At 51.2% G+C, this 24347-nt stretch overlaps 2 protein-coding genes across 7 annotated transcripts in view; both read left to right on the top strand.

Annotated features, from left to right (window-relative positions):
* ACRBP (acrosin binding protein) overlaps window positions 1-7502 on the top strand; it is an 8069-nt gene extending 567 nt beyond the window's left edge. Inside the window, exons 2-9 of the mRNA XM_023749825.1 lie at window positions 219-388; window positions 858-975; window positions 1539-2067; window positions 2524-2656; window positions 4890-5069; window positions 5189-5356; window positions 6497-6580; window positions 7161-7502. Coding sequence (XP_023605593.1) covers window positions 219-388; window positions 858-975; window positions 1539-2067; window positions 2524-2656; window positions 4890-5069; window positions 5189-5356; window positions 6497-6580; window positions 7161-7283 — 1505 coding nt within the window. The 3' untranslated portion in view covers window positions 7284-7502. The remainder of the gene's footprint in view (window positions 1-218; window positions 389-857; window positions 976-1538; window positions 2068-2523; window positions 2657-4889; window positions 5070-5188; window positions 5357-6496; window positions 6581-7160) is intronic.
* A 1799-nt stretch (window positions 7503-9301) lies between these two features.
* LPAR5 (lysophosphatidic acid receptor 5) lies at window positions 9302-21710 on the top strand. 6 transcript variants are annotated; one of them, XR_002828074.1, is made up of 2 exons: window positions 9302-9640; window positions 11768-12172. XR_002828074.1 is itself a non-coding variant. In XM_006084152.3 (2 exons), the coding sequence occupies exon 2, from the start codon at window positions 17999-18001 to the stop codon at window positions 19139-19141; it is 1143 nt and encodes a 380-aa protein (XP_006084214.1). In that variant the 5' UTR covers window positions 9371-9640; window positions 17840-17998; the 3' UTR covers window positions 19142-21710. The 6 variants fall into 6 exon arrangements, 2 of the variants coding, with proteins under 2 accessions (XP_006084214.1, XP_023605735.1); XR_002828072.1 differs by having other exon boundaries at window positions 11489-12172; XR_002828071.1 differs by having other exon boundaries at window positions 11485-12172.
* Window positions 21711-24347: the final 2637 nt, after the last annotated feature.

The raw sequence follows: 24347 nt of genomic DNA, 5'->3' as shown, positions 1-24347 counted from the left end.
CCCCTGGAAGGCGGGGATTACCTGCCGTTTGAGACCCACCCACGGCGGCCGGAACCCCACCCTGGTCCAGCTGGACCAGTAGGGGAACCCCGGCTTGTTGCCCGACGGTGAGGGCCCGCCCCCGCCCCCCCCCCCCTCCCGGGGGCAGATCTGTGCTCGTTGGAGACGGGCGGGTCTGGCCGGCCTCTGGCCCTGGGCCCGTCGTCTCCACTCTCCAGACCCAAGGCGCCCACCGCCCTCAGGAGGGAGGTCCCCCTCGTGTGTTCACCGTCTGCACCCCTGCCCCTGCCCAGGTGCTGTGTGCTCCGACCTCCCTTACGCCTCCTGGTTCGAGTCCTTCTGCCAGTTTACTCAGTACCGTTGCTCCAACCATGTCTACTACGCCAAGGTGAGTCCCAGGACAAAGATGGATCTGGTGGCGCAGGACAAAGGGAGGGGCAGTGGCAGTAAGGAGCTGAGGAGGGCCATCCGTAGGGCTTTCTTCCCTGCCACTTGGCCAATCATTTACCCAGATTATGTATGAATGCAGACTCCCTTTGGCCATTCAGACGGTCAGAACACTCCTGATAACTGTAAGAAAAGGAGGGGAGAGGCAAAAAGATAAGCCCTTCCATTTCTTCTAACAGTGAGTCACTCGAATCAAACATTAAAGACCAAAGGCAGGGTTGTGTCCAAGACATGGAGTTTTATCTTGCAGGGGAACCCTTTCTCAGGTCTAGAGGGTTCCACCAGGGACCCTGTGCCTTTGTCCCTGCCCAGGAGCTGTGAGCGAGGCAGCTGGGAGAGGGACTGAGGAGTAAGTTGGGGTAAGGCATTCCTTTGGGAAAGGCATTCCCACATCCCTTCTCTCTTTGCAGAGGGTCCGATGCTCCCAGCCAGTCCCAATTCTCTCACCTAACGCTGACCAGGAGACAGACTCTTCTACTGAAGCACAGCCCTCCACCATGACCTCCCCCATGCCATCCCACAACACAGGTGAGACCCTCCCAACCGAGGAGACTGGATGGTAGGGATACCGAAAGAATGTTGAGCAACGGTGGGTGATGGACACAGGCAGCTCTTTACATAATGGGGAATCTGCTTTTTAGGAATACAAGTTAGAGCTGTCCTGTCCCAGAATATCTTCTGGCATTACTTCCAAGGCTGCCCTGACTCCATTTTTCCTAGCTCCCCAAAACATCCCCGGGACTTTTGTAAGCTAACATCTTCAGTCTAGAAAGGATTAGCTGCCAACTATTCAGAATATGTGCTAGTTCCTAAGTGAGAGAAACAACAGGTGGAGTTTGAGGTGGCAGTTAAGAGGGGCACTGGTAGGGAGGTGGAAAGGTGGCATACCACCAACTCCACCATCGCCATGGTAATGCTATTTTGATATTTGTATTCTTTTCTGTGTCATCTATACCTGACCGTGTGAATAATTTGGATTGAGGCTGCTTCCTTCTGCCTTGGTGTTTATGTGTGTGTCTGGCTGAACAAAAACATTCAGAGGCCAAAAAGCTGACTGTTCCTCTCCTTCTCTTTCCCAAACCCTGCTGCAGCCACAGAACGGCAGGCCTTCCAGCCCTGGCCCGAACTGCTCAAGAACAATGTGGAGGAGCTGCAGGAGCTGCTGCAAGCCTCCATGTCCCTGGGAGGCCCAGAGCGAGTGTCAGGCCACAAGCAGGGTCAAAGGCAGGAGCAACAACAGGAGCAAGGACAAAAACATAAACAGGAGGGAGAGCAGGAGCAGGAGAAACAGGAGGAGGAGGAGGAGGAAGAGGAGGAAGAGGAGGAGGAGGAAGAGGAGGAGGAGGAGGAGGAAGAGGAGGGGGAGGGGAAGCAGGAGGAAGGACAGGGGACAAGGGAGAGACTGCATGCCATGTATGGGCTGCAGACAGACTCAGAGCCCAAGCACCAGGCTGGTTTATCTTCCAACCCTTTGTCCTTCGCTGCCCGGGTGCGGAAAGTGAAGTCTACGCCTATGATGGTGGAGAACATCCAGGAGCTCAGTCAATCTGCCCAGGAAATGGATGAAATGAGTGGGGTGTTTGATGAAGACTCTGCTTGGAGAAGCCAAAACTCTGGCAGGTACAGGAAATTCTGACTCCTGTACCTTTCCTGCTGCCTTTCCTCCTACCTTTCCTGCTGCCTTCTTTGGGAATGAGAAGCCCACTTTCCAACTTTGACCTCCAGACCCACTCAGACCTGCTTGGGCTTCAGGAGCACCTAGTAACTGCCTGCCTCACCTGTTCTGTGGCCATCATTGGTTTAAGTCCTGCCTTAGATGGCTGTTTCCTTAAACCTGGAGCTACCAGGCTTGAGTTCCGGTCTTGTTTATGGCCTTGATAAACACTGCAATTTTGAGGAAGTTACTTCCCCTTTCTGGACCTCAGTTCCTCATTTTTAAAAGGAGGCAGTTGGTCCAGAGGCCTCTAAGGCCCCATCCAGCATGCTGAATGTGTGTGACCAAGAACAGAGTCTGAGGGAAAGGAAAGAGAAAGGATGTAGCTTTCTTCCCCACCAACCAGGTCTGTCTCCTTGCAGCCTCTTGCAGCTGCCCCATGAGGAGGCCTTACTGGTGATGTGCTATTCCATTGTGGAGAACACCTGCATCATGACCCCCACAGCCAGGGCCTGGCGGCACTTGGAGGATGAGATCCTTGGTTTCGGGAAGTCGGTAGGCCCAGCATGCTGTTTAATGGATACTTGCTCACTGGGCATCCTCTGGGCCTGGCACTATTAGGCCTTGGGAGTGGGGGGATGGGCAGGGATACAGACAGCATGAGGCATCACTGGAGAGGTCCTCTTCAAGTGGGAATCCCTTCTTTGGAAGGACATCTCCAGCTCACCTTAAAGGAGGAAGGCTCAAGACTAGTCTGGAATCCATTCCAATTCAGGAATTCATTCTTTTTTTAAAAATATATTTTTATTGATTTCAGAGAGAAGGGAGAGCGAGAGAGAGATTGAAATATCATGATGCGAGAATCATTGATCAGCTGCTCCTGCAGGCCCCTACTGGGGACCGAGCCCACAACCCAGGCATGTGCCCTTGACCAGAATCAAACCAGGGACCCTTCAGTCTGCAGGCCGACGCTCTGTCCACTGAGCCAAACCGGCTAGAGCCAGAATTCATTCTTCAGCTCTCTGAGTTGTTAGGCTTGAATCATCTCCTGATCTAGTTCACCATCTTCAAACCTTGGCTTAACTTAGATGCAGCTCTCCTTTCCAAAGCGGGCATAGAACCCATTCCAGAGATCTGTAGAGAAATTCCAGTCTTGATGTGTCCTCACCACCCAGCAAGTCCTATTCCCAGGAAAATATCCTTTAGGTTTTTAAATAACACAAGTTAGCAAACATCTGTTGGGAGTTGGTATGCCATTTATTCATCCATTTGTTCATCAAATATTGATTGGTCACCAACTCTGAACAGGTTTTTGAGATATTAACGATGAGCACAATATATCTAATTATCGTGGGGGCTCTTGAAGTCCTAGTGGGAGAGGCAGATAAGGAAACAGGCAGAAGAGTGTGACAGGAGAAACGCTGTGATGGATAAATACAAAGTGTAGAGAGCGGAAGGGGACAGCCATCTGTGTTTGGGAGGATCAGAAAATGCTGCTTAGAGGAACTGACATTTACACTGAAACCTGGAGAGAAAGGAAGTTAACCTGGCCAAAAAAAGGACTTGGTAGAAGCTTCCTGCTAGAGGGAATAGCATGTGCAAAATCTGTGAGGCAAGAAAGAGATTTCATGAGGGACAGACCAAGAATGAACATATTACTCCTGCCCTTAAAGTAGCTGGAGCCCACGGGGGACTCGGCAGCATTACAAAAGGAGTATGGTAGGTGTTGGAGAGAGGTTTTTAAGTGTAGGAAGTTCAGGAGTCATGGAGAGCCCACTGGATTTTAGGGCTTGGGTAGGGGAACAGTAAGGAGCCCATTTTGCCTGGAGCAAAGCAGTAAGGGATAGAGTCAGAGAAATAGTAAGGGTCACAATGTGAAAAATCCCAGGTGGCAGTCTGGAGCATTTGTATTTAATTGGGTAGGAAAAAGGAACTTAGTAACTAACCATTTTTGGTGAGAGACGTGACTATGCCTCCCTTATGAGCTGTTGTGCGGAGTGAACAAGGAGATGTTTTGCACCTGTGGTGTGCTGGACCCATGGGTGGAGAAGGAGGAGGCTGGGATTGACTGCAGATTTCTTGAGGAGACTGAGGGACTCAGTTAGGGCAAAGAACCTAGCTAGGAGATGGGGAGCTCCACTCTAAAGAATGTCTTCCAGGAAGTTGGAGGTTTAAACCTAAGTAGAGTATAGGTTTTGAAGTTAGAAGGACTAGATCTATATCTCAACTCCACCATTTATAAGGCATATGGTTTCGAGCAAGTTAGCCTCACTGAGCTTGTTTCCTTGTCAGTCAAATGGAGATATTATGAGGGCTAATGTGCAGGGCTCCTGTGAGGACTAAATGAGATGATAGCATTTATATCCACGGTGCTTAGCCCTGGGTCAACTATTAGCACTATCATTAGGAAAGAGAGAGAAAAGGGGAAAGTTAGGAGATCTATTCAGATAGTCTAGGGGAGAGGTGGTTGTAGGTCACCCGAGGGTGGGCAGCTGTCAGGCACCTGGCAAGTGAGGATGTGGAGCTTGGGAAAGAGATCAGAACGGATGATGAAGATCTGGGTGTCCCTTGCAGAGAGATGAAGATTACCTGGGAGTAGAGAAATCATCCAGGAAGAGGGTGAAGAAATAGAGTGCTGAGGCGAGGTCCTTGAGGAACCCTTGGGGAGGGGGGCAGGGAGAAAAGCTTTTGGAAGAGCCTGGATGCAAAGACATTGTGGGAACTGCTCTGGAGGGCCGAGGTGTGGGACAGTCTCAGCCTCAGCCTCTTAACTACATTCCTGCCTTAGGTCTGTGACAGCCTTGGGCGGCACCACCTAGCTATCTGTCCCCTCTGTGCCTTCTGCTCCCTGAAGCTGGAGCAGTGCCACTCGGAGTCCAACCTGCAGCGGCAGAAGTGTGACAGTTCCCACAAAACACCCTTCATGAGCCCCTTTCTCTCATCCCAGAGCATGGCCATCGGCATCCAGGTACCTAGCCAGCTGGGCAGCCTCAGTGGGGGAGGCCTCAGGCTCTGGACCTCTATCCGGAAGGGAGACCTGCAGGGGGCGCAGGGGTTCACACCTCTCCCCTGTCCCCTCTGCTACAGATGGGGAATGTAAAATCGAACCGCTATTACGGGCTGGATATTTATGGTGGGCTTCGCATGGATTTCTGGTGTGCCCTGCTAGCCACGAAGGGCTGTGAAGATACTCGAGTAGCTGGCTGGCTCCAGGCTGAGTTCCTTAGCTTCCAGGATGGGGATTTCCCCACCAAGGTCAGAGCCTTTCCCCAAAGCTTTACCCCACCTCCTCCCCCCAATTCCTGCTGGTTATTTGCTCAGGCAGCCCTAGGGTGTGGAAGGGGACTTGGGCCCCTGGCTTCTGAGATCCAGTCCTCATTAAACCAGCTGCCTCTCTTTAGTAGACCCCCCCCACACACACACACACACACAATACAGCAGGATTGTGTTTGGCAAAGAAGGTAGGATTTGGGAGGGGTGGGAGAGCAAGCACAGGACCCTGAGGCAGGAGACAGAGCTTCTGGTCCCAGCTCTGCCAGTTACCTGCCAAGGGGCTTTGGTCAGGTTACTTCCCACTCTAGGCCAAAGTTATACTCATCCCTACAACAAATGACTAGGTGATGGGTGAAGGGCCACCCCTCCCCTGATCCAGTCCTTCCCTGACAGCCTCCTTCCCTAACTCTTCCAGTGCTTTTCTTGCCCAATGGCATTGTTGTTCCCCCTCTCCCCAGAGTTACCTGCTCTGTGGAGCTACCTGTTGTACCTGAGGGCCAGGCCCCTCCTTTCTGTGGTTTAACAGGGGAAATCAAGACAATGAAAAGTAGGGGCAGCTTAAGAAAGGGCTGGTCACTGAGCTGAGGGGCCCCTGCCCAGACCTCCTCCCTGGGCCCCTAGATCTGGAAGAGGTCTCAGAGGTCGTCTCTGCTGCACCCCTGGGTTTAGAGATGGGGAGGCGAGGTCCACAGAGGAAAGTGATTCAGCCGAGGTCCCACATTAGATTGTTCTACCCTCTCCCTCACTTGCCCATCACTAGAAGGCTTCCCGAGGCTGGTTCATTCATGGGCCCCCTTCCAGTGTTCTGCACCCTTAGTGCCCCCTTCCTCATTCCCCATTCCTCAGCCATTTTACCAGCAACTGAACAGCAGGGAAGCCATTTCCCACTCTCCGGCTCCTGGCTTCTTCCCACTAACTGAACTATGAGTGAGGGTGGGATGGGAAAGGCAGAGGGGACAAAGGCCTCTTCCTCAGAGAGGGACACCCCCAGTGTGGAAGGTCTGGTTCTGAAAGGTCACACCCCTGCCCTTGGTTCCTTCACCGCGGGCACTCTCTGGAGGGCTGGTGTCTCATAAGGCTTCTGATATCTCCCCGCCTCCCCATCCCTGGTTCCTGGCCTAGATTTGTGACACAGACTATGTGCAGTACCCAAACTACTGTGCCTTCAAAAGCCAACAGTGTCTGATGAGAAACCGGGATCAGAAGGTGAGCTCGTCACCACGCACCCCCCCCCTCCCATCAGCCCCTCTAAATCGGTCACCTTGGTGGGGTGTCTTTTCTGGGCCACCCCCTTCCCCCTGCTCCACACAGCTGGGATGTGGAGAGCAGTTTCCTACTTGCCTCTCAGGGCAGAGGCCTCCACCAGAGCCCTTGCTCTCCTCCACGCCCCCAGCCTTGGAGTAAGCAAGGCGCCCCAGCCAGAGGTGTCTGCAGGAATGCTGCAGAGAGGTGAAGGCCCTGAGGGCACCACAGGAAGAACCTCCCCTGGGTTGGGAACTAGATGTTGAGGTTGCAGTCTTGCCTTCTGCTCTTACTCACCAAGAAGTCTGGGATAAGTCACTTCCTCCCCCAGGCTCAGCCTCCTGATTTCTGAAAGGGGGAGGGGCCACTTGGTGTCTCTTGCAGCGGGAAAAACCCACATCTGAGTTTCTTCCTTCCCTCTACTGCCCTGTGCCCATGCCCGCCTGCCTCTGGTTCTTGTGGGACTTCTGACACCTCCCCACCTCCACACTGCTGGCTCCTTGCTCTGTAACTCACATTGTGTGTGTACCCGATCCCCGTGTAGATATCCCGTATGAGATGTCTGAAGAACGAGAGTTACAATATCTTGACCCCAGCCAGAAGCGAGGACCTTGTGCTTCGATGGAGCCAGGAGTTTAGCACCTTGACTCTAGGCCAAGCCGGATGAGCTGGGATTCTCCCTGTCTCCACCTCAACCCAGACTGTCCACATTCTCCATTGCTTTCTTACTCCATTGGTCATCAGTTTGCGTCCAGGCTGCCCCTTTTGTGTCTCTTACCTGGTCCCTACCCACGTTTTCCTTGGGTCGGGGCAGGAGTCCCTGAAAGTGATGGAACTCCACCCGCCTTAAAGGATGTCTTTGCATAAAGTGTTTATTTTCAACCTATGTGGCCCATTTTGGTTATGATCCTATCAGCACTGCCACAGTGCCCCATGGGGATCAACTCGCCCCCGCCCCCTTGCCCAGGGGCTTATGGATCCATCTATAGGAGAGATAATATCATGGGAATGATGCTCAGGGAAGCAGCCATCTGCTGGGAGAAGAGGCCCTGGAAATCAGGGAGTTGGATTAAAGAAGACCATGGCTGGGGCTCAGGGATCCTGTGGGCCAGGAGGGCATGTGTCTTCATCTCTCTCCATCTCTGAATGATGTTCCTATTGCCCCCTCTCCCTTCCTCTCTGAAATATAAAATATTTTTTTAAGGGTGGAAACATCTGGGGCCTGGAGCTCATGAAATCTTTGATTTGACATCTAGTAATGTGCCAGATGGTCTTCAATGTTGAAGTGGTTGTGTCTAGACAACATACTTTGAGATGTGACTTCAGCATTGGCCTTTAATAACTTGGGATATCCTAGAGTATGTTCTGGGGACACACATGTTTGGGAAACTGTACAGTCTCTTCTATAGGTTTACAGTGATTAAAGCATTAAAAAACAAACAAACAAACAAACAAAAAACTATGCCCCTGGCCAGTGTTGCTCAGTGGTTGAAGCGTTGGCCAGAGTACTGAAGGGCCTTGGGCTTGATTCCCAGTCAGGCCATGTAGCTGGGTTGCAGACTCAATCTCCAGCCCCAGTCAGGCACGTGTGGGAGGCAACCCATCAATATGTCTCTCATATCGATGTTTCTCTCTCACACACACAAATACACACAAATGGAATAGTATAATGCACCTCTATGCTTCATCCAGCTTCAATGAACACACTAGAGGCTCGGTGCATGAAATTCATGCGGGGTGGGGGGTGGGGGTGTCCCTCAGCCCAGCCTGCACCTTCTCCAATCTGGGACTCCTCGGGAGATGTCTGACTGCCGGTTTAGGCCTGATCCCGGGATCAGGCCTAAACTAGCAGTCGGCCATCCCTCTCACAATCCGGGACTGCTGGCTCCCAACCGCTTGCCTGCCTGCCTGCTTGGTTGTCCCTAACCACTTCCCTGCCAGCCTGATCAACGCCTAACTGCTCCCCTGCCAGCCCGATCGCCCCCAACTGCCCTCTCCTGTTGGCCTGCTTGCCCACAACTGCCCTCCCCTGCCGGCCATCTTGTAGCTGTGGGCGCCGCCATCTTTGAGGGTGTGGCAGTCAATTAGCATATTCCCTCTTTATTGGCTGTGGGTGCCGCCATCTTTGCAACAGTGTGAGGGTCAATTAGCATATTCCCTCTTTAGTAGATAGGATTATTAGATAGGATGGTCAATCTTTCAGTGGCATGTTCAAGGCTCTGAGAAGCCCTGTAATAGAGAAACCTGTTTAAGCCAGCATTTTCCAACCTCACTTGACCACAATATCCTTTTTCACTCACCACTCAAAAACTTGAACTTATTTTTGTGTATTGAGCATGGACAACATGTCTAGCCCTGCTGATAGAGAAGACAAGGGTCTTGGCCAGGGTACAGAAAAGAAGGGCTGTCGTCTAAGCTCTCCCCAGCCCTCCGGCCCCCCAACCCCCAGCCTAGGAAAGAGAAGGAAGCCAGGAGGAACAGCCCAGCCTGGTATCAGCTGTGGTGGAGAGGCTGTGGGCCCACCAGCAGCCCTGGCACGTAGAGGGGCCCGAGGCAGGGGGAGGGATAAAGCCACAGGTGGCCAGAGCAAAACCACCTGCGGGGATCCAAAAGAGAGACACCCAGAGGGAACTGGAGAGAAAATCGAGAGGCTGGTGATTAGTCATCGAATCAGGGGTGGGTGTGCCCGTTAGGCTTCCCGGAAACTGTGGGGAGTCTGTGAGCGATGGGCGGGGAAGTCATTAGTTGGCCCAGAGTTGGGGCTAGACTAAGTGCCATTATCTGCTGGGGTTTCTTCTCTGGCCAGTCTGTGAAGACCGCTGTAGGCACTGCTTCCTCCTCTCTCTCCCCGCGAGTGGAGTGCGAGTGCAGGGTTGGGTGAGTGCACAGAGCTGGAATCTGTTGAGATCTGCCCAGGTGGGTGTGTCCCCACCCGCCCCAGGAGCAGGTCCTTCCAGCCCAGCCCAGCGCAGAGCAGACAGCGGAAGCCAGCTTGGGGCAGCGGCAGAGCTCGACGGAGCACAGGTACGGGGGTGTCACAGGTGGGCTTGAACCTCATGGGGGCATTAGGGGCGGCACCCCACTTTTAGAAATGAGGGATGCGGGTAGGGGCGGAGGTGAGGGTGGGACACGGGCCCCAGAAAACCTTTTGAATAGAGAAAAAGCTAAAGGGGCTGCCTCAGGCAGAGACCTTCTCAGACAGAACACACCCTAGGGTGCCCCTCTGAGGCTCGAAGCCCCACATGGGGGCATCTTGGAAGCTGTGTTCTCCCCTTCACCCTTAGGCCCACTGTCATGCTGAGCCCAGGCTTCCCAAGACCAATGAGGAGGGTCCTCTGGGGTTGATTTCCAACCGTTTCCCATCCTCAGCTAGTACTTAACCCCTAATACCCACTCACCTCCCAGGGCCAGGCCCTCTCCTAGGTGACAGTAAACTTATCTGATTAAACTCCATGAATGGGTTCACGGCACAAAGGTGTTCTTATGCTTATTCTTCCTAGCTAACCAAGGGCTATTAACCAAGGAGTATTTCTTCCTTTCTATCTATCTATCTATCTATCTATCTATCTATCTATCTATCTATCTATATTGATTTTAAAGAGAGGAAGGGGGAGAGAGAAAAAAACACACATTGATTTGTTGTTCCACTTACTTATGCATTTATTGGTGCATTCTTGTATGTATCCTAACTGGAGATTGAACCTGTAAGCTTGGTGTATCAGGACAATGCTCTAACCAACTGACCTACCCGGCAAAGGCCTCCAAGGGGTATTGTAATGGGGTCTTTGAAAAACACGGCCTTAACACAATGTGTTCATCTACATCAGTGGTTCTCAACCTGTGGGTCGCGACCCCTTTGGGGGTCAAACGACCCTTTCACAGGGGTCGCCTAATACCATCGGAAAACACATATATAATTACATATTGTTTTGTGATTAATCACTATGCTTTAATTATGTTCAATTTATAACAATGAAAATACATCCTGCATATCAGATATTTACATTATGATTCATAACAGTAGCAAAATTACAGTTATGAAGTAGCAATGAAAATAATTTTATGGTTGGGGGTCACCACAACATGAGGAACTGTATTAAAGGGTCGCGGCATTAGGAAGGTTGAGAACCACTGATCTATATAAAAGGATTAGACAAAATTATTTCTCATGTCCCTGTAGCGATGCTAGAATGTGGCTCACAGGTGACATGAAGGAGATGAAATTTCAGATGTTGAGCACAGGTAAGGGAAATATTTGAGGGTGGGCAAAGCCTTATGATACCTTTGTCTCACATCAATGAGGGCAGCTGCGTCCCTATTACCTGTGTTTATAGGGGCCTCCCTGAGAGAAGGGGACCTCCCACCTGATTGTATCTCCAGCTGAAATTGTAGCCCTAAGGGAGATGGAGGCAAGGATTGAGGGGGAAACAGAATCTTATCCCTGTAAGCCTCACCTCCTGGCCACTCAGAGCACTAGAGCCCAGCTCTGCCTGCCTGTGTCTGATGCTGTCAGCTCTCCCCACCCTGCTGCCCCCAGTATACACCCCAACACAGGCCCAGGGGAAGGAGACAGTAGAAAGGTGAGGGTAGAAGCCATTGGTGCTGCCGGGAGTTCAGGGTGAGGTCAACAAGGCTGGAAGGCTGCAGGAGAGTCTCTGAGCCAAGCAAGGTTAGCTGCACGCAGACACTCAGAGCACAGGGCCGCGACAGCTCCTCTGAGTGATTTCTCTTGATTGGGACTTTACTTCCTGTTTTTCCAGCTCTTGAGAGCAGCGGGGAGGGAGATGTGCAGGTGGGGAGGTGACACCCCACATTGGGGAAACTCATGATTGAGCTGTCGGCCAACTTTACTTTCTGCCTTTTCCCAGAAAGAAATGGGCGAGATGAGGGTCAGAATACCTGGGACAGGAGAAGACATGACGGGATGATGCTGGGAAGGCAGCAGGAGACAGGCTCCGTGTGGGGGCAGGCATTTTGGCTGGAGCAAGCAGAGCAGGCCTGGACCCAGGAGGAGAGTGGATGGAGATGGGACAGGACAATCCCTTGGGGTCTGTGCCGGAGAGGTGCCTGTCCTTGGGGAGGACGTGGTCCCTGAGTGAGGATGAGGCCATCTACTCACCCTGGCAACCTCGAACTATCTCCACACCACAGAGCCCTCAGACCCAGGACAAGCTGATGAGCAGGATTCATCCTGTCCCTAAAGCAGCTCTGGGACAGATCTTTTCAGGAAGCCTTTGGACTGGGTTAAGCTTCTCCCAGCGGCTCGGCAGTTTGGATCCGTGTGGGGAGTCTGAATATACAGATACGGAGAGGCCTTTGTAATGAAGCCGGCTGCATGCCAGGGTGCATCCTCCCAGTGCTGCCTGAGCCCAGCACCAGAGGAAGTGGGCTGAGCTGACAAAGGCAGGTTAGAGCACACACTGGGCTACGCAAGCATGTCAAACGCGCGGCCTGCTGGCCGCATGCAGCCCACAACGAATATTTTTGTGGCCCAGCCAATATAACTGTATGTAAGAAACGTTTTAATAAAAATTTTGTAACTTAATTTTTACTATATCCTATTATATATAGTTATTAATAACAAACTACAACGTTCGCTAATGATTGAGTACTATAATCATGTTGCATTCATTTCCCTTTCGTGCCTTTACACGCAGGCGCACCATTTCTCTCCACTAATACCAGCAGGGAATATTTTAGCAGCTGATGGCCACGTCATTAGTCTTGGACTGACTTGTTTGGTGTGCACAATAGGAAATATTTCGCTTTCGGAGAACAAGAAGAATAGCTTTATTTGCATTACGCAGTTATTCAGTGTCTGATAAGTTAATGTTCAAGAAAAAATATTAATTTTTATAAAAATGTTCTATTATTTTATGTTGACGATTACTCATTTATTTCAGCCCTTTGTATTCAGCATGTCCCTATCAAAATAAACCTAAGTTTCTAGGAAAATTGAAGCTTTTGTTTTTTTGTGGCCCACATAAACTTAAACCTTGTTTATTTGGCCCGTGTTAGCCTTTGAGTTTGACATGCTTGGTGTAGCGGGTGGGACACACTGACAGGCCGGGACTTCAGAATCTAAAATGAAGTTGGGGTTATTCTAGAGCAGATCTCCTGGGGCAAGGAGGATGAGGATATCTGAGATTCCTTCTTTTCAAACTTCTGAAAGATGTGAATTAATTACTAAAAAGAGGAGGTGAAGAGAGAGCAAGGCATTTGATGAATGTGTGGGAGGGAAAAGGAGAGAAGTGCCTGGAGAGGGAAGCAGAAAAGAAAGCTGGACCAAGAGGAAGTATTTCTTTCCCGTCCCTGCCTCCATCATTGTCCCAAGTCACGTATTTGTCTTCAGCTCTTGTCTGTGCTGTTGGTCAGATGCCAGAAGGGTGGGTACTGCCGGCGGGTTCTGTGTAGCAGAGAGAGGGAATGATCATGACCTAGCCTCCTGCCCACTTTTACTCTCTCCGTCTTACTTCCTGTCTGTGGCAGAAAATAGCCCTGTCCCTCCCGCTTATCTCAGCAAAGAGCAGTGCCCAGCCAGCTCAGAGGACAATGGCACAGGTCTGAGAGGCCCTAAGGACACGAGGAAGGAACCTGGGTCTGGAGGTGCACAGGGGAGGCTGAAGGACAGGGACACAGGGAGGAGGAAAGTGGCCGCACGCTCTGGTGTGGGTGTGTGGTGGGCAGGTGATGTGGATGGCACAGCGCCTGGTGCCTCTATGTGTTTGGTGCTTTCTTTGCCCTTCAGTGCCTTGGCACTGGGATCTGTTCGTGCACATCCGTGTAGGTATGTGCTCCTGAAGCTGCCTGGCTCTGTCTGTCAGCACAAGGACACGGTCCCTAAGGCAGGGGCTGTGTCTGCCCTTCCTCCTGGGGCCATCTGTCCATGCCTCCATGCGTTTGTGAGTTACAGGGCGTGCAGCCACACTGAGGGACAGGTTACTGGGAATCTTATGTTACCACATCCATGTGTGTTGAGGTGGCTGAGCCTATACAGGCTTCCGTGTCATATCCCTCCTCCCCTGTGAAATGAAACCCCGTGTCCATTCTTTTCTGGGTTGGCTGCTGTTTCTTTACTTCCAACATCTCCCCTAGAACCCAACCTCTGCCGCAAGGCAGGGCTGGGGAGAGGGCCAGGCTGCCCCTTCTCCACATCTAGAACCCTCCTTCCGTTTCCTGCTTGCCTCCTTTTTGGCAGTGTTTTCCATCTTGTCATCTGGCCTGGCACTGTGCCCATTCAGCTCCTCTGATGGGAGCCTCAGGGAAGCGGGCAGATGGGGTGGGGACCAGGGCAGGGGCCTGGCAGCTTTCAACGCTCAGCTTGGGCCATTCTGTGTAAGTCTGTCAGGAAGGGGTGACTTTTTGACAAATAGGTTCCACTATAAAGAAACCCAAGGACACCCTTCTTTTGGAGCAAGAGCATTAGCATCAGTTTTGCTAAGGGGTTCCTAACTTTACCTTTAAATAGCAGCTCACGTAATACATTTTGGTCTGTTAAACAGTGTAACTTTGTCAACGGAAAGACTTGCAATTTGGGGGAAATAATTAGTATTGATTGTCCAAGTAATGGTTAAGAATGATAAAGTGTTACAGTAATTATAGTGTGAACTGTTACTGAAATTTTAATGCAACCTGTTTCCAAACAGGCCTTTTAAGGGGCATGGTCTTTTACTAAGTGAGTTATACATGCGGACAAGATAGTCAGAAATGTGATAATAAGAAGTGGTTACTTGTAAAAACAAAAAAAAGAAAAGAAGAAGAAGTGGTTAGTTGTGGTTAGCTAACTGATTTGTTATATGTTATAACAATTACAAAATAGTTAAACAATGGGGGAGGGGACAGGGGCCTGCTAAGTAGAGAGACTGAGGTGTGAGCCAACTTGGGAAGAAAAGCAGTGAAAGATGTGGTCCCATCCCAGGAGCTTACCATCTAGTTGGGGAAATGGAACCAATAGACACAGTACAGCCTGATGAGTTCAAAGCAGCAAGGTAAGTGCTTAAGTAGGTGAGCGGAAATTGTAAGGAGGGGCTTATTTGTGTGTGTGAAAGACAGATAAGCCCACGTTACCAGTGTTTGAAGTGGGAGAAGAAGAAAGCAGATTACTTAAAAGTATATATTTCAATTAGACAAATGAGGAAGTAAAACCATATCTCTGTGGGCACAGATTTCATACCGGCATCTGTAAAAGACCGGGAGCGCTATGCAGTGTCCATCCTCGTCTCTAACCACCCACTCTTATTGGAAGTAGCACCAAACAGCTTGGACTTTGGAGCCAGGAAGTCCTGGGTTTGAATCCTGACTTCACTCCTCACGGAGCTCTTGAGCTGTTTCCTTGCCTGTAAAAATGAGGGTAAACACCGACCTCCAAGGGCTGTTGGAAGGATTAAATATTGTGCATATAAAATACCTCAGGAGGTGGTGAATAATCAGTAAATGACATCTATTTCACTCAACATTTATTGACATTGACGTAGGTGCTGGCAATACAAAGATGAGTAAGTCACAGTCCATAGCCCTTCCCTCAAGGAGCTCACAGTCGAGTGGGAGGTGCAGATAAAGAACAGCTCATTACAGTACGGGGCAGGCGGGCGGAAACAGCTACTATAGACCTGCGCACGCGAGGGGAAGTGCCAGTGAGGGACCACATCTGCCTCGTAGCGGGGGAGTCAGGAAAGGCCACACGGAGTCCTAAGAGATGACTGAGTCTGTCAGTTGGAGAATGGGAGGAGGCTCATTCCAGGTTGAGGAAACAGCATGAAAACATAAAGTATGTGCAAAATGATTAGTTTGGTGTAGCTGGAGCAAAGGAGCATGGGAGATGGGGCACGTGTCAGGAACAGAGCCTGGTTTTATTTGCTTTTCAGCTCCAGTTAGTGTTACTCTCCCTGTTGAAACTGGTATTTTGGAGAGGAAGTGTTTCTTTCTTTTTTTAAAAAAAAACCTCTTTATTTATTTACTATATACAAAGTAAAGTGGTCTCTATGTGGTCTCCAATTTTGGTCCTCCAGTATCAGGGTTCTCTCCTGCGAGTTTTTTGTTGATTACTCGGGAAGTTTTTCTGTATTTTAGTTGTAATACCAGTTTGTTCCTGGGCGCATGTCCATGCAGCATCCACTTACTCTGCCGCCTTTTTTAAATCCTAGGAAGTGTTTCTTTATTCCCTTTAACTGTCCTACACCTCTCACAAGTCTTAAACTGCGGTTAGTAGTGGTTGGAGGGAGAACAAATGAACAAAAACCCACAAGAAAACTTGTTACAGTTAGGTTTACGATTTAGTTTCATGTAAGAATTCAAGCAGTTCCTTTTGAAAGGAGTAAGTCCAGTATCTTAGGATAATTGCTCAGGGTGTCCGCACAACTTTGCTCCCTAAGATGGCATGTGGATACCCATATGCATAGCAGTATTCACAATAGCCCACAGGTAGAAAAACCCAAGAAACCATCGACAGATGAATGAATAAACAAAGTGTGATATACATATATATGAATATATTATTCAGCCATAACAAATAATGCAATTTGATACATACTACAACATGGATAGACCTTGAAAACTTTTGCTAAGTGAAATAAGCCAGGCACAAAAGGAACAGATATTATATGACTCCACCCATGCGAGCTATCTGGAATGAGCAAATTCATAGAGACAGAAAGTAGAATAGAGGTTACCAGTGGCTGGAGGGCAGGGGTGGTGGTGGAATGGGCAGTTACTGTTTAATGGGCATAAAGTTGTTGTTTGGGATGGTGAAAAGGTTCTGGTGATGTTTACACAACATTGTGAATGTACTTAATGCCACTGAATGGTACACTTCAAGATGGTTACAAGGGTAAATATTATGTATATTTCACCACAAACACACAAAATAGATGGCATCTGGGTAGCTTCTGTGGCCTCGTGGCATTAAGGAAGGTGGGATACTGAGACCATGTCCTGTCATCTGGCTACTCCACCTCTTAACTCCATCCTTTGTCGGCCAGCTGTTGCCTCTCTCCAGCAGTCTCATCAGTACCCATGGTACTTTCTCACCTCACTGCCCTGCTCTCTGGGCTTAGGCTCCCCTTGGGTCTCTTACTAACAAACAACCATCTCTCCCTATCACAGAACCCCATCTGGGGATGTCCCTAGTCCAGCAGTTGCCAACCTTTCGGACCTGACGGACCACCAGTGGTCTGCGGACCTCCCATTGGGGACCGCTGCTTAGTCAGATCCTCCAGGGGAAAGCTCAACCCACAGAGCCTTGCCCTGCCTGCAGGGCTGTGCTGGGGTGTGGTCAGCCCAGGAGAACCCTGTTATATTATTATCCCCACTTTACAGATGAAGAAACGTAGAGAGGTCAACTCAAGGGTAAACTCAGGGCACTCTGAGCGCAAGCCCTGCCCACACAGGAGCAACAGTGGGTGTGAGGAGTGAGGCTGGAATTTTGTACTGTACTTGGGAGCTTGAACTTTATTCTTTAGATAAAAGGGAACCAGGAGAACACCTGTTCCGGGGGAGGTGCTCCACAGCACTTGTCACCACCTGACATGACACCTGTTTACTTGCACTTTATTACCTGCTTCTCTCCAGTGGAATGAAAGTAAATTGGGGGCAAGGCCTTTTTGTTCACTGCTGCAAACATGTCTGTGAAAGCCTAAGCACTTTATATATATTGTCTTGTTTAATCTAAAAACCTCATGACCCCCACTCCTTGACCCCCACTCCACCCCCAGGTAAAGAAAATGAACTTCAGAGAGAGTAAGACAGTAAGTCACTTTTCTGACAACTAAAGTTAGGTGAACGGGCAAAGCCAGGATTGAAACCCAGGCAGTCTTGCCCTAGCCGGTTTGGCTCAGTGGATGGAGCATCGGTCTGCAGACTCAAGGGTCCCAGGTTCGATTCTGGTCAAGGGCACAAGCCCGGGTTGCGGGCTCGGTCCCCAGTGGGGGGAGTGCAGGAGGCAGCCAAGCAATGATTCCCTCCCATCATTGATGTTTCTATCTCTCTCTTCCTCTCCCTTCCTCTCTGAAATCAATAAAAATATATTTTAAAAAAGAAAGAAACCCAGGCGGTCTGAACTGCTATACAGCCCTGCTGCAGAAAGCTACTCTGGCAGGACAGAAGGTGGGGCAAAGGCTTAAGGCTGAGAAAAGATTCAAGAGGCGAGCCAGTTTAGCTAGATAAACATCTGTGTCCTCCACCCTGGCCTTGCATAACGATGACTTCTGGTTTGCCTTCCTATTCCAGGTCTCGGGATGATGAAGCCCTGACCAAGGCACCCACCCCCTGGCAGCCATAGCCCACATTCTCAAGGCCTACCTCTGCTGGCTTTGGGACCGTCTCCATGCAGCCTGCAGGCCCTGTTCTGGAGATGACTGCCCTGTCAGGACCTTGGTGTGCCCCGTGATGCCCCAGGCTCGCTCCTCGGCAGGCTTTGGCAAGATGTTGGCCAACTCCTCAGCAAACACTTCTACCAACAGCTCGGATCTCCCGTGCCCTGACTACCGGGCCACCCACCGCCTGCACATGGTGGTCTACAGCCTGGTGCTCCTCGCGGCGCTCCCGCTCAACGCGCTGGCCCTCTGGGTCTTCCTGCGCGCGCTGCGCGTGCACTCCGTGGTGAGCGTGTACATGTGCAACCTGGCGGCCAGCGACCTGCTCTTCACCCTGTCGCTGCCCGTGCGCCTGCCCTACTACGCGCTGCACCACTGGCCCTTCCCGGACCTCCTGTGCCAGACGGCGGGCGCCATCTTCCAGATGAACATGTACGGCAGCTGCATCTTCCTGACCCTCATCAACGTGGACCGCTACGCCGCCGTGGTGCACCCGCTGCGGCTGCGCCACCTGCGGCGGCCCCGCGTGGCGCGGCTGCTCTGCCTGGGCGTGTGGGCGCTCATCCTGGTGTTCGCCGTGCCCACGATGCTCGTGCACAAGCCCTCCTCCTGCAGCTACCGCGGCACCCAGGTGCGCCTGTGCTTCGAGAGCTTCGGCGACAAGCTGTGGAAGAGCCGGCTGCTGCCGCTCGTGCTGCTGGCCGAGGCGCTGGGCTTCCTGCTGCCGCTGGTGGCCGTGGTCTACTCGTCGGGCCGGGTCTTCTGGACCCTGGCGCGGCCCGACGCCACGCAGAGCCGGCGGCGGCGGAAGACGGTGCGCCTCCTGTTGGTCAACCTGGTCATCTTCCTGCTGTGCTTCGTGCCCTACAACACCACGCTGGCCGTCTACGGGCTGCTGCGGGGCGACCTGGTGACGGCGAGCCCCGCGGCCCGCGACCAGGTGCGCGGGGTGCTGATGGTGATGGTGCTGCTGGCGGGCGCCAACTGCGTGCTCGACCCGCTGGTGTACTACTTCAGCGCCGAGGGCTTCCGCAACACCCTGCGCGGCCTGGGCTCTCCTCTCGGGACCAGGACCTCGGCCACCAACGGGGATGGAGGGACGCTCGCCCAACTGCCCCAGGAGACCACCCCCACCGGCAGGACTGCTGCCTCCAGCCAAGGACTGATCAGGCATTCCAATCCCCGGACACCCATCCCCGAGGATTCTGTCCTCTAAAGGAACATGGGGCCCTAGCCTGGTGACACCCACCTCCATCCCCTCGCGCCTCTGGCACTGGAAAACTTGCAGGTTGCGCACAGGAGGGCGGTGGATCCGACACTTGGATTTCTGGGTGGCAACTCCAACTCATAAATGCAGAAGGAGCAAAGTGTGGGAGCAAGGGGCACGGGGAAGGGAGGGTGCTGGTGGGAATGTCCTCTTTAAGTTCGTGGTGATGATGAGCACAGAAAAGAAGACCCCGTCCCCAGTCTGTAGGAAGGGGTGGTGCTGTGAGCCTGCCAAGGCAGGGGCAGAGGAATGGGTGAAATGCCCTTGCGGGGGACTTGAAACACTGCCCAGCGCCAGTAGATGTAGCAGAAAAATGGACGTACTGGCTTTAGACTGACCACAGCATCTTAGGGCCAGAGATGCCACCCACATTTCACTCCCACCTGGGCTTCCCCTCCCCGCATTGAGGCAAATACAAGAGTTTATTGGATAAGACAGAACTGGTTTCCTTCTTGTTTCGAGACTTGCAATAATTTAGACCCGACCTCCATCATGGGGTGGTTGGGGGCAGGGCAAAACTGTGAGTTAGAAGGTTTTCTTTTCTCCAAAATCTTGATCCCTGTTCCCCTTTCTAGGTCTTTTCTATCCTATGTTCCAACCCCCTTTCAAGACCTCCTCCATTCTAGATCCTAAGTCTACTCCTGCCACACACACACACACACCCCATCCCCACAGCTTCATCTAGAATAAGGGAACAATTCTTTGTACTAAGTAGCAGTTCTCAAATTTTTTGGTCTCAGACCCTTTACACCCTTAAAAATTGAGAATTCCAAAGAGCTTTTGCATATACTTTGTTCTTTTGATACTTACCATATTAGAAATTCAATTAAGTTTTCAAAGCATACAGATCTGGCCACTGTGGTTCAGCTGGTTGAGCATCATCCATGCACCATAAAGGTCCTTGGTTCGATTCCTGGTCAGGGTACATCCCCAGGATTTTGGTCTGGATTCCCAGTAGGGGGGCGTGCAGGAAGCAGCCAATCCAAATCCATGTTTCTCTCACACATCGATGTTTCTCTCACACATCGATGTTTCTCTTGCTCCCTCTCCCTCTCTAAAATAAATAAAAAACATGTTTAAAAAAACAGAAATACATAGGCACACATTCCATGAGCTGTGAGAGCAATGATACCTTTCATGAAGCCTCTGGAAAATCCCACTGTATACTTGTGATGGAATGAAAGTGAAAAGAACAAATGACAATAGTATTATGAAAATAGCTTTGACCTCATGGACTTGTCAAAGAGTCAGTCCCCAGATCACACTTTGAGAACTATACCTATACTAAAGTATTAAAGTTCTTGTGTAACTTCTTCCCAGGGCATTATATAGAGTGCTTTTTATTGCTGTGGAAGAGAGCAATGCTCAACAAATCAATTAGTAATTGTAGCCCTTAAGGCTTGGGGTTGGGGGTGGGGGTGGGACAGTAGGAGCTGCACACCAGATGGAACATGGCCTTGGGCTTGCTGGAGCTGCAGCCCTAAGGGGGGGGGGGGGTGGTGGTAGAACTGGACACACACACACACACACACACACACACACTCAGGAGGAGGGGGTGGGGCTTCTCCCGGAGGGAACAGGAACTGTGCCACAGCCAGGAGAGAAGTTTACAGGGAAGTTAGAGTGTGATGGGAGGACAGGAATGGGCTGGCTGTTCTTAGCAAGCAGGCGGCAAGGGAAATGGAAGACTGGTTTATGGGCCACCTACTGCTTTCTTCCCTTTTTACCGAGTCGGAGTTGGGAGCTGGTAGGGGTTGCAGAGTTGGAACTAGGACACCTTGAGACCCTGACATTAGCGAGGGAGTTGTTGCGTGCCTAGCTCTTGCATGCCTTTCTATGCCTGTCTCTCAATGCTGTATGTATCTGTGTGTGTGTGTGTGTGTGTGTGTGTGTGTGCGCGCGCGCGCGCGCGCGCACGCGCTCCTGCCAGTGTCAGGGTTTTCCTGTGTGTATCTCTGGGCCTTTTGTGTGTCTCTATGTGATCCGTCCAGATGGTGATTTACAGGTGTAAAATGACCCCTGGTGGCCAAACCAGAGAACTGACCCAGATTCCTCCGTCATAGCCTCGAAGTCTGGGCCTTCCACCATCTGGCGGGAGCTTAGAGACCCGGCACAGGCCCTCACCTCCTGCTGTTCTCAAAGAGGCCTGGAGGTTAGCACCTGTTCCATCTTGCCTCATGCTTAGGGTTCAGGACCCGTGCCCTTCCAACCCTGGGATTAACAAACAGAACTGAACACAATTTTTAAAAACTACTTGATTATTTTTATATGCAGATACATGAATAAATTCCAAAGTAATTAAAACTAACATAGCAAGTATCTTCTACAGACTATATAATTTACTTATTTATTTATTATAATTTTTATAATTTATTGTCTGTCTCCTCCCCCTGCCCAGGTAGAATGTAAGCTCCCCGAGGGCAGGAATTTTTGTTTGATGGTTCTCTGATGTATTCCCCAGCATCTAGAATGGAGCTTAGAACAAAAGAACAAATAAATATTTGTGGAATGTTGAACAGTTGGGTCTTGCTGTGAAGTAGTTTTCTATCCAGTGGGACCAAAAGAACAAATCAACTATAATTACCATTCAAGACAGAAGATGCAAGAATACAGGGTAAGCTCTGGCCAGTGTGGCTCAGTGGTTAAAGTGTTGGCCCGAGTATCAAAGGGTCTCAGGTTCAATTCTAGGTCAGGGGCATGTAACTGGGTAGTGGGTTCAATTCCCAGCCCTGGTTAGGGCAAGTTCTGGAGGCAACCAATCAATGTGTTTCTCTCTCTCTCTCTCCTTCCCCCTCTTCCATTCTCTCTAAAACTCAATGGGAAAAATATCCTCGGGTGAGTTTTAAAAAGGGGGGGATGCAGAGTAAGGTTAGCAGCTCATTTAGTGGGCAACGGAAGCCCCTGAAGGTTCTGCTAACCTTGACATAGTGTGGGATAAACCGTAGGAAATCAGGTGGAGAGAGTCTAAGGAGAAAGGAAGACTGGTCAGGGAGCTGTTAAAATCGTCCAGAAAAAGTGTGACCGTGGCCTGTGGCGGTGGATGAAGTAGGCTGTCTCCAATGCGAAATCTCTGGTGTTTCAGCTCTGGTGGACTGTTTCCCCACATTCAGTACACCCCAAGGGTTTCCATCACAAGAACAGAGAGGCAAGAATAGATTAAGGAGATGTGGCAGGCAGAGGAGAAATGACCAAAGCTGACAAGTAACAGGCTGGGGCAGTTTAAGAAAACCCATAGCCATTACCATTTTCACAGGATTCCCCAATTACTGAGTGGACTGTATGATGGAGACAACATGTGGGGGCTCCACAGTCCATGCCCTGGAGTTACCTCAGTGGAAGTTTAGGAAAATCCAAAGGCGGGAAACGAGGAAACCTTAAATGGAGGGAGAAGAGCTTTAACAAGTTTTTAAAATGCTCTCTGAATGCCTGGATCTCAATTAAGTGCTTAAAATGCATTATCTAATTTATTACAACAACTCACTGAGTTAGAGATGATTATTACCCCATTTTACAGATGAGACACCCTGGAGAAGTTAAGGTCCTAAGGTCACACAACCAGGAAGTGGTACAGTATCTCTTTGGCTCCCCAACATCCTACTGTATCTCCCCTTCCTGGCACTTCTCTCATCCCTGCCTTTATGACATTCACCCTTCCCTACTTTCCTTTCCCCCCTTTCCTCCCCCATGTAAATCACCTCTCCTTCACCTCTCTTGACTGAGGTCTCACCTTGGATCTACTGTACCATCTCAGCCTCCTTTCCCAGCGCTTCCTCCTTGCTCTAGCCCACTCAGCGACAGCACACCTGTCCCTCCCTCTACACTGGCCTCCGGCCCCTGTGCAGAACACAGTGTGGCGGGGGCACGCTCAAGCAGGATGGCTCAGCCTCTGTGCAGTTGGCCGCAGATCCCTTCCCCAGTGAGGAGGTGCCCAACATCTCCAAGGCAGCATTCTTGATGATCTACCAACTAAACGAAAGAGACCTCCTCTGGGTTCTCCACAAAGTCTGTCTCCAAAGGCTGGTCCACTGCATGGCGAGATGAGTTAGGGGAGGAGTGATCGTTGGTCTTGAAATGAAAAATTCAGGAGAACCAGGGGAGAAGTAAGGGAACCCGGAGGGGCATAGGTGCCTTTCTATTGGCCCTGAACCATCTTGAGGGCAAGCCTCACGGGTGGCTACGTGGGGTCCTGTGGGAGAAAGGAGGAGGTGAGGTGATTTTTATGGGATGGTGGTGCAGAATGGGGAGACCCTGGAGACAAGAGGCTGGGTAACTCTCCGCCCGCTGCCCCTTACAGGGGAGCAGAGAGCGCACGGAGAAGTGAAGTTCCGCACAGGGCTCTTGGAGAGTCCCAAAGGTTCTCTGAACTTGGGAATCTGAAAAACCTAGGTACTCGTGTCAGCTCTGATACTTCCTGGCGATGTGACTTTAGCAGTGACTTAGCCTCTGAACCTGTTTTCTCCTCTGCGAAATGGGGATCGGAATACCTACTCACTGGGTTGCTGTGAGGGTCAATGAGCTCTCCTTTGAAAGGCACCTGAGAGGCACCCCGAAAGGGAGCTCTTTCCCACAAGAACATGCCATTGTGATGCCCAAGGGAAGGGTTTCTGGAGGACAGTGAGGGCCCCAGGTGGATCCTCACCCAGCAGTGCGGACTGGGGCCAGGCTGGTGGTTTCCATGGTGCGAGGTCAAGCAGACAGTTTTCAGGGGCAGGGCCTGGCCGGCTGCCCTCTGGGGGCACCCTCTCCCCGCTGGGCTTCAGCACCTACAGCCGGGGCGTGCGTGGAAGTACCTGAGTGGGAAAGAAAGGGGCCTGGGATGGAGAACCGGGCGAAGGAGAAAGGGCGAGGCTGGAGGGGAAGTCAGGGCCCAGGCAGGCACAGGGTGGGGCCCGGAGAGGGGCCCAGGGCAGGAGGGCGGGCGGGAGCCCGGGAGGCTGAGCGCCCGCGAGGGCGGAGGGAGGGAGGGACCGGAGCGAGGCTGGCGGCGCTGACACAGCCTCGATGTGTGCAACGGGCTGGGGTTTGGCCCACAGGTCAGGCGTCTGGCAGTATTATGGGATGGCGAGGCCTTAGGAGACAGGAGAGTATTATGGGCTGGAGCAGCCTTAGGAGACTGGGGAATATTATGGCTGGTGAGGCCCGGCTCCAACTGGAG

This window comes from Myotis lucifugus, unplaced genomic scaffold (assembly GCF_000147115.1).
Source record: "Myotis lucifugus unplaced genomic scaffold, Myoluc2.0 scaffold_10, whole genome shotgun sequence".
NCBI classification, from domain to species: domain Eukaryota; kingdom Metazoa; phylum Chordata; class Mammalia; order Chiroptera; family Vespertilionidae; genus Myotis; species Myotis lucifugus.
The sequence above is the reverse complement of the archived record's forward strand: the minus strand, read 5'-3'. Positions and strand labels throughout refer to the sequence as shown.

Coding starts and splice junctions, on each gene's coding strand:
- LPAR5 (XM_006084152.3), top strand. CDS start 17,999: ATGCCCCAGGCTCGCTCCTCGGCAGGCTTTGGCAAGATGTTGGCCAAC.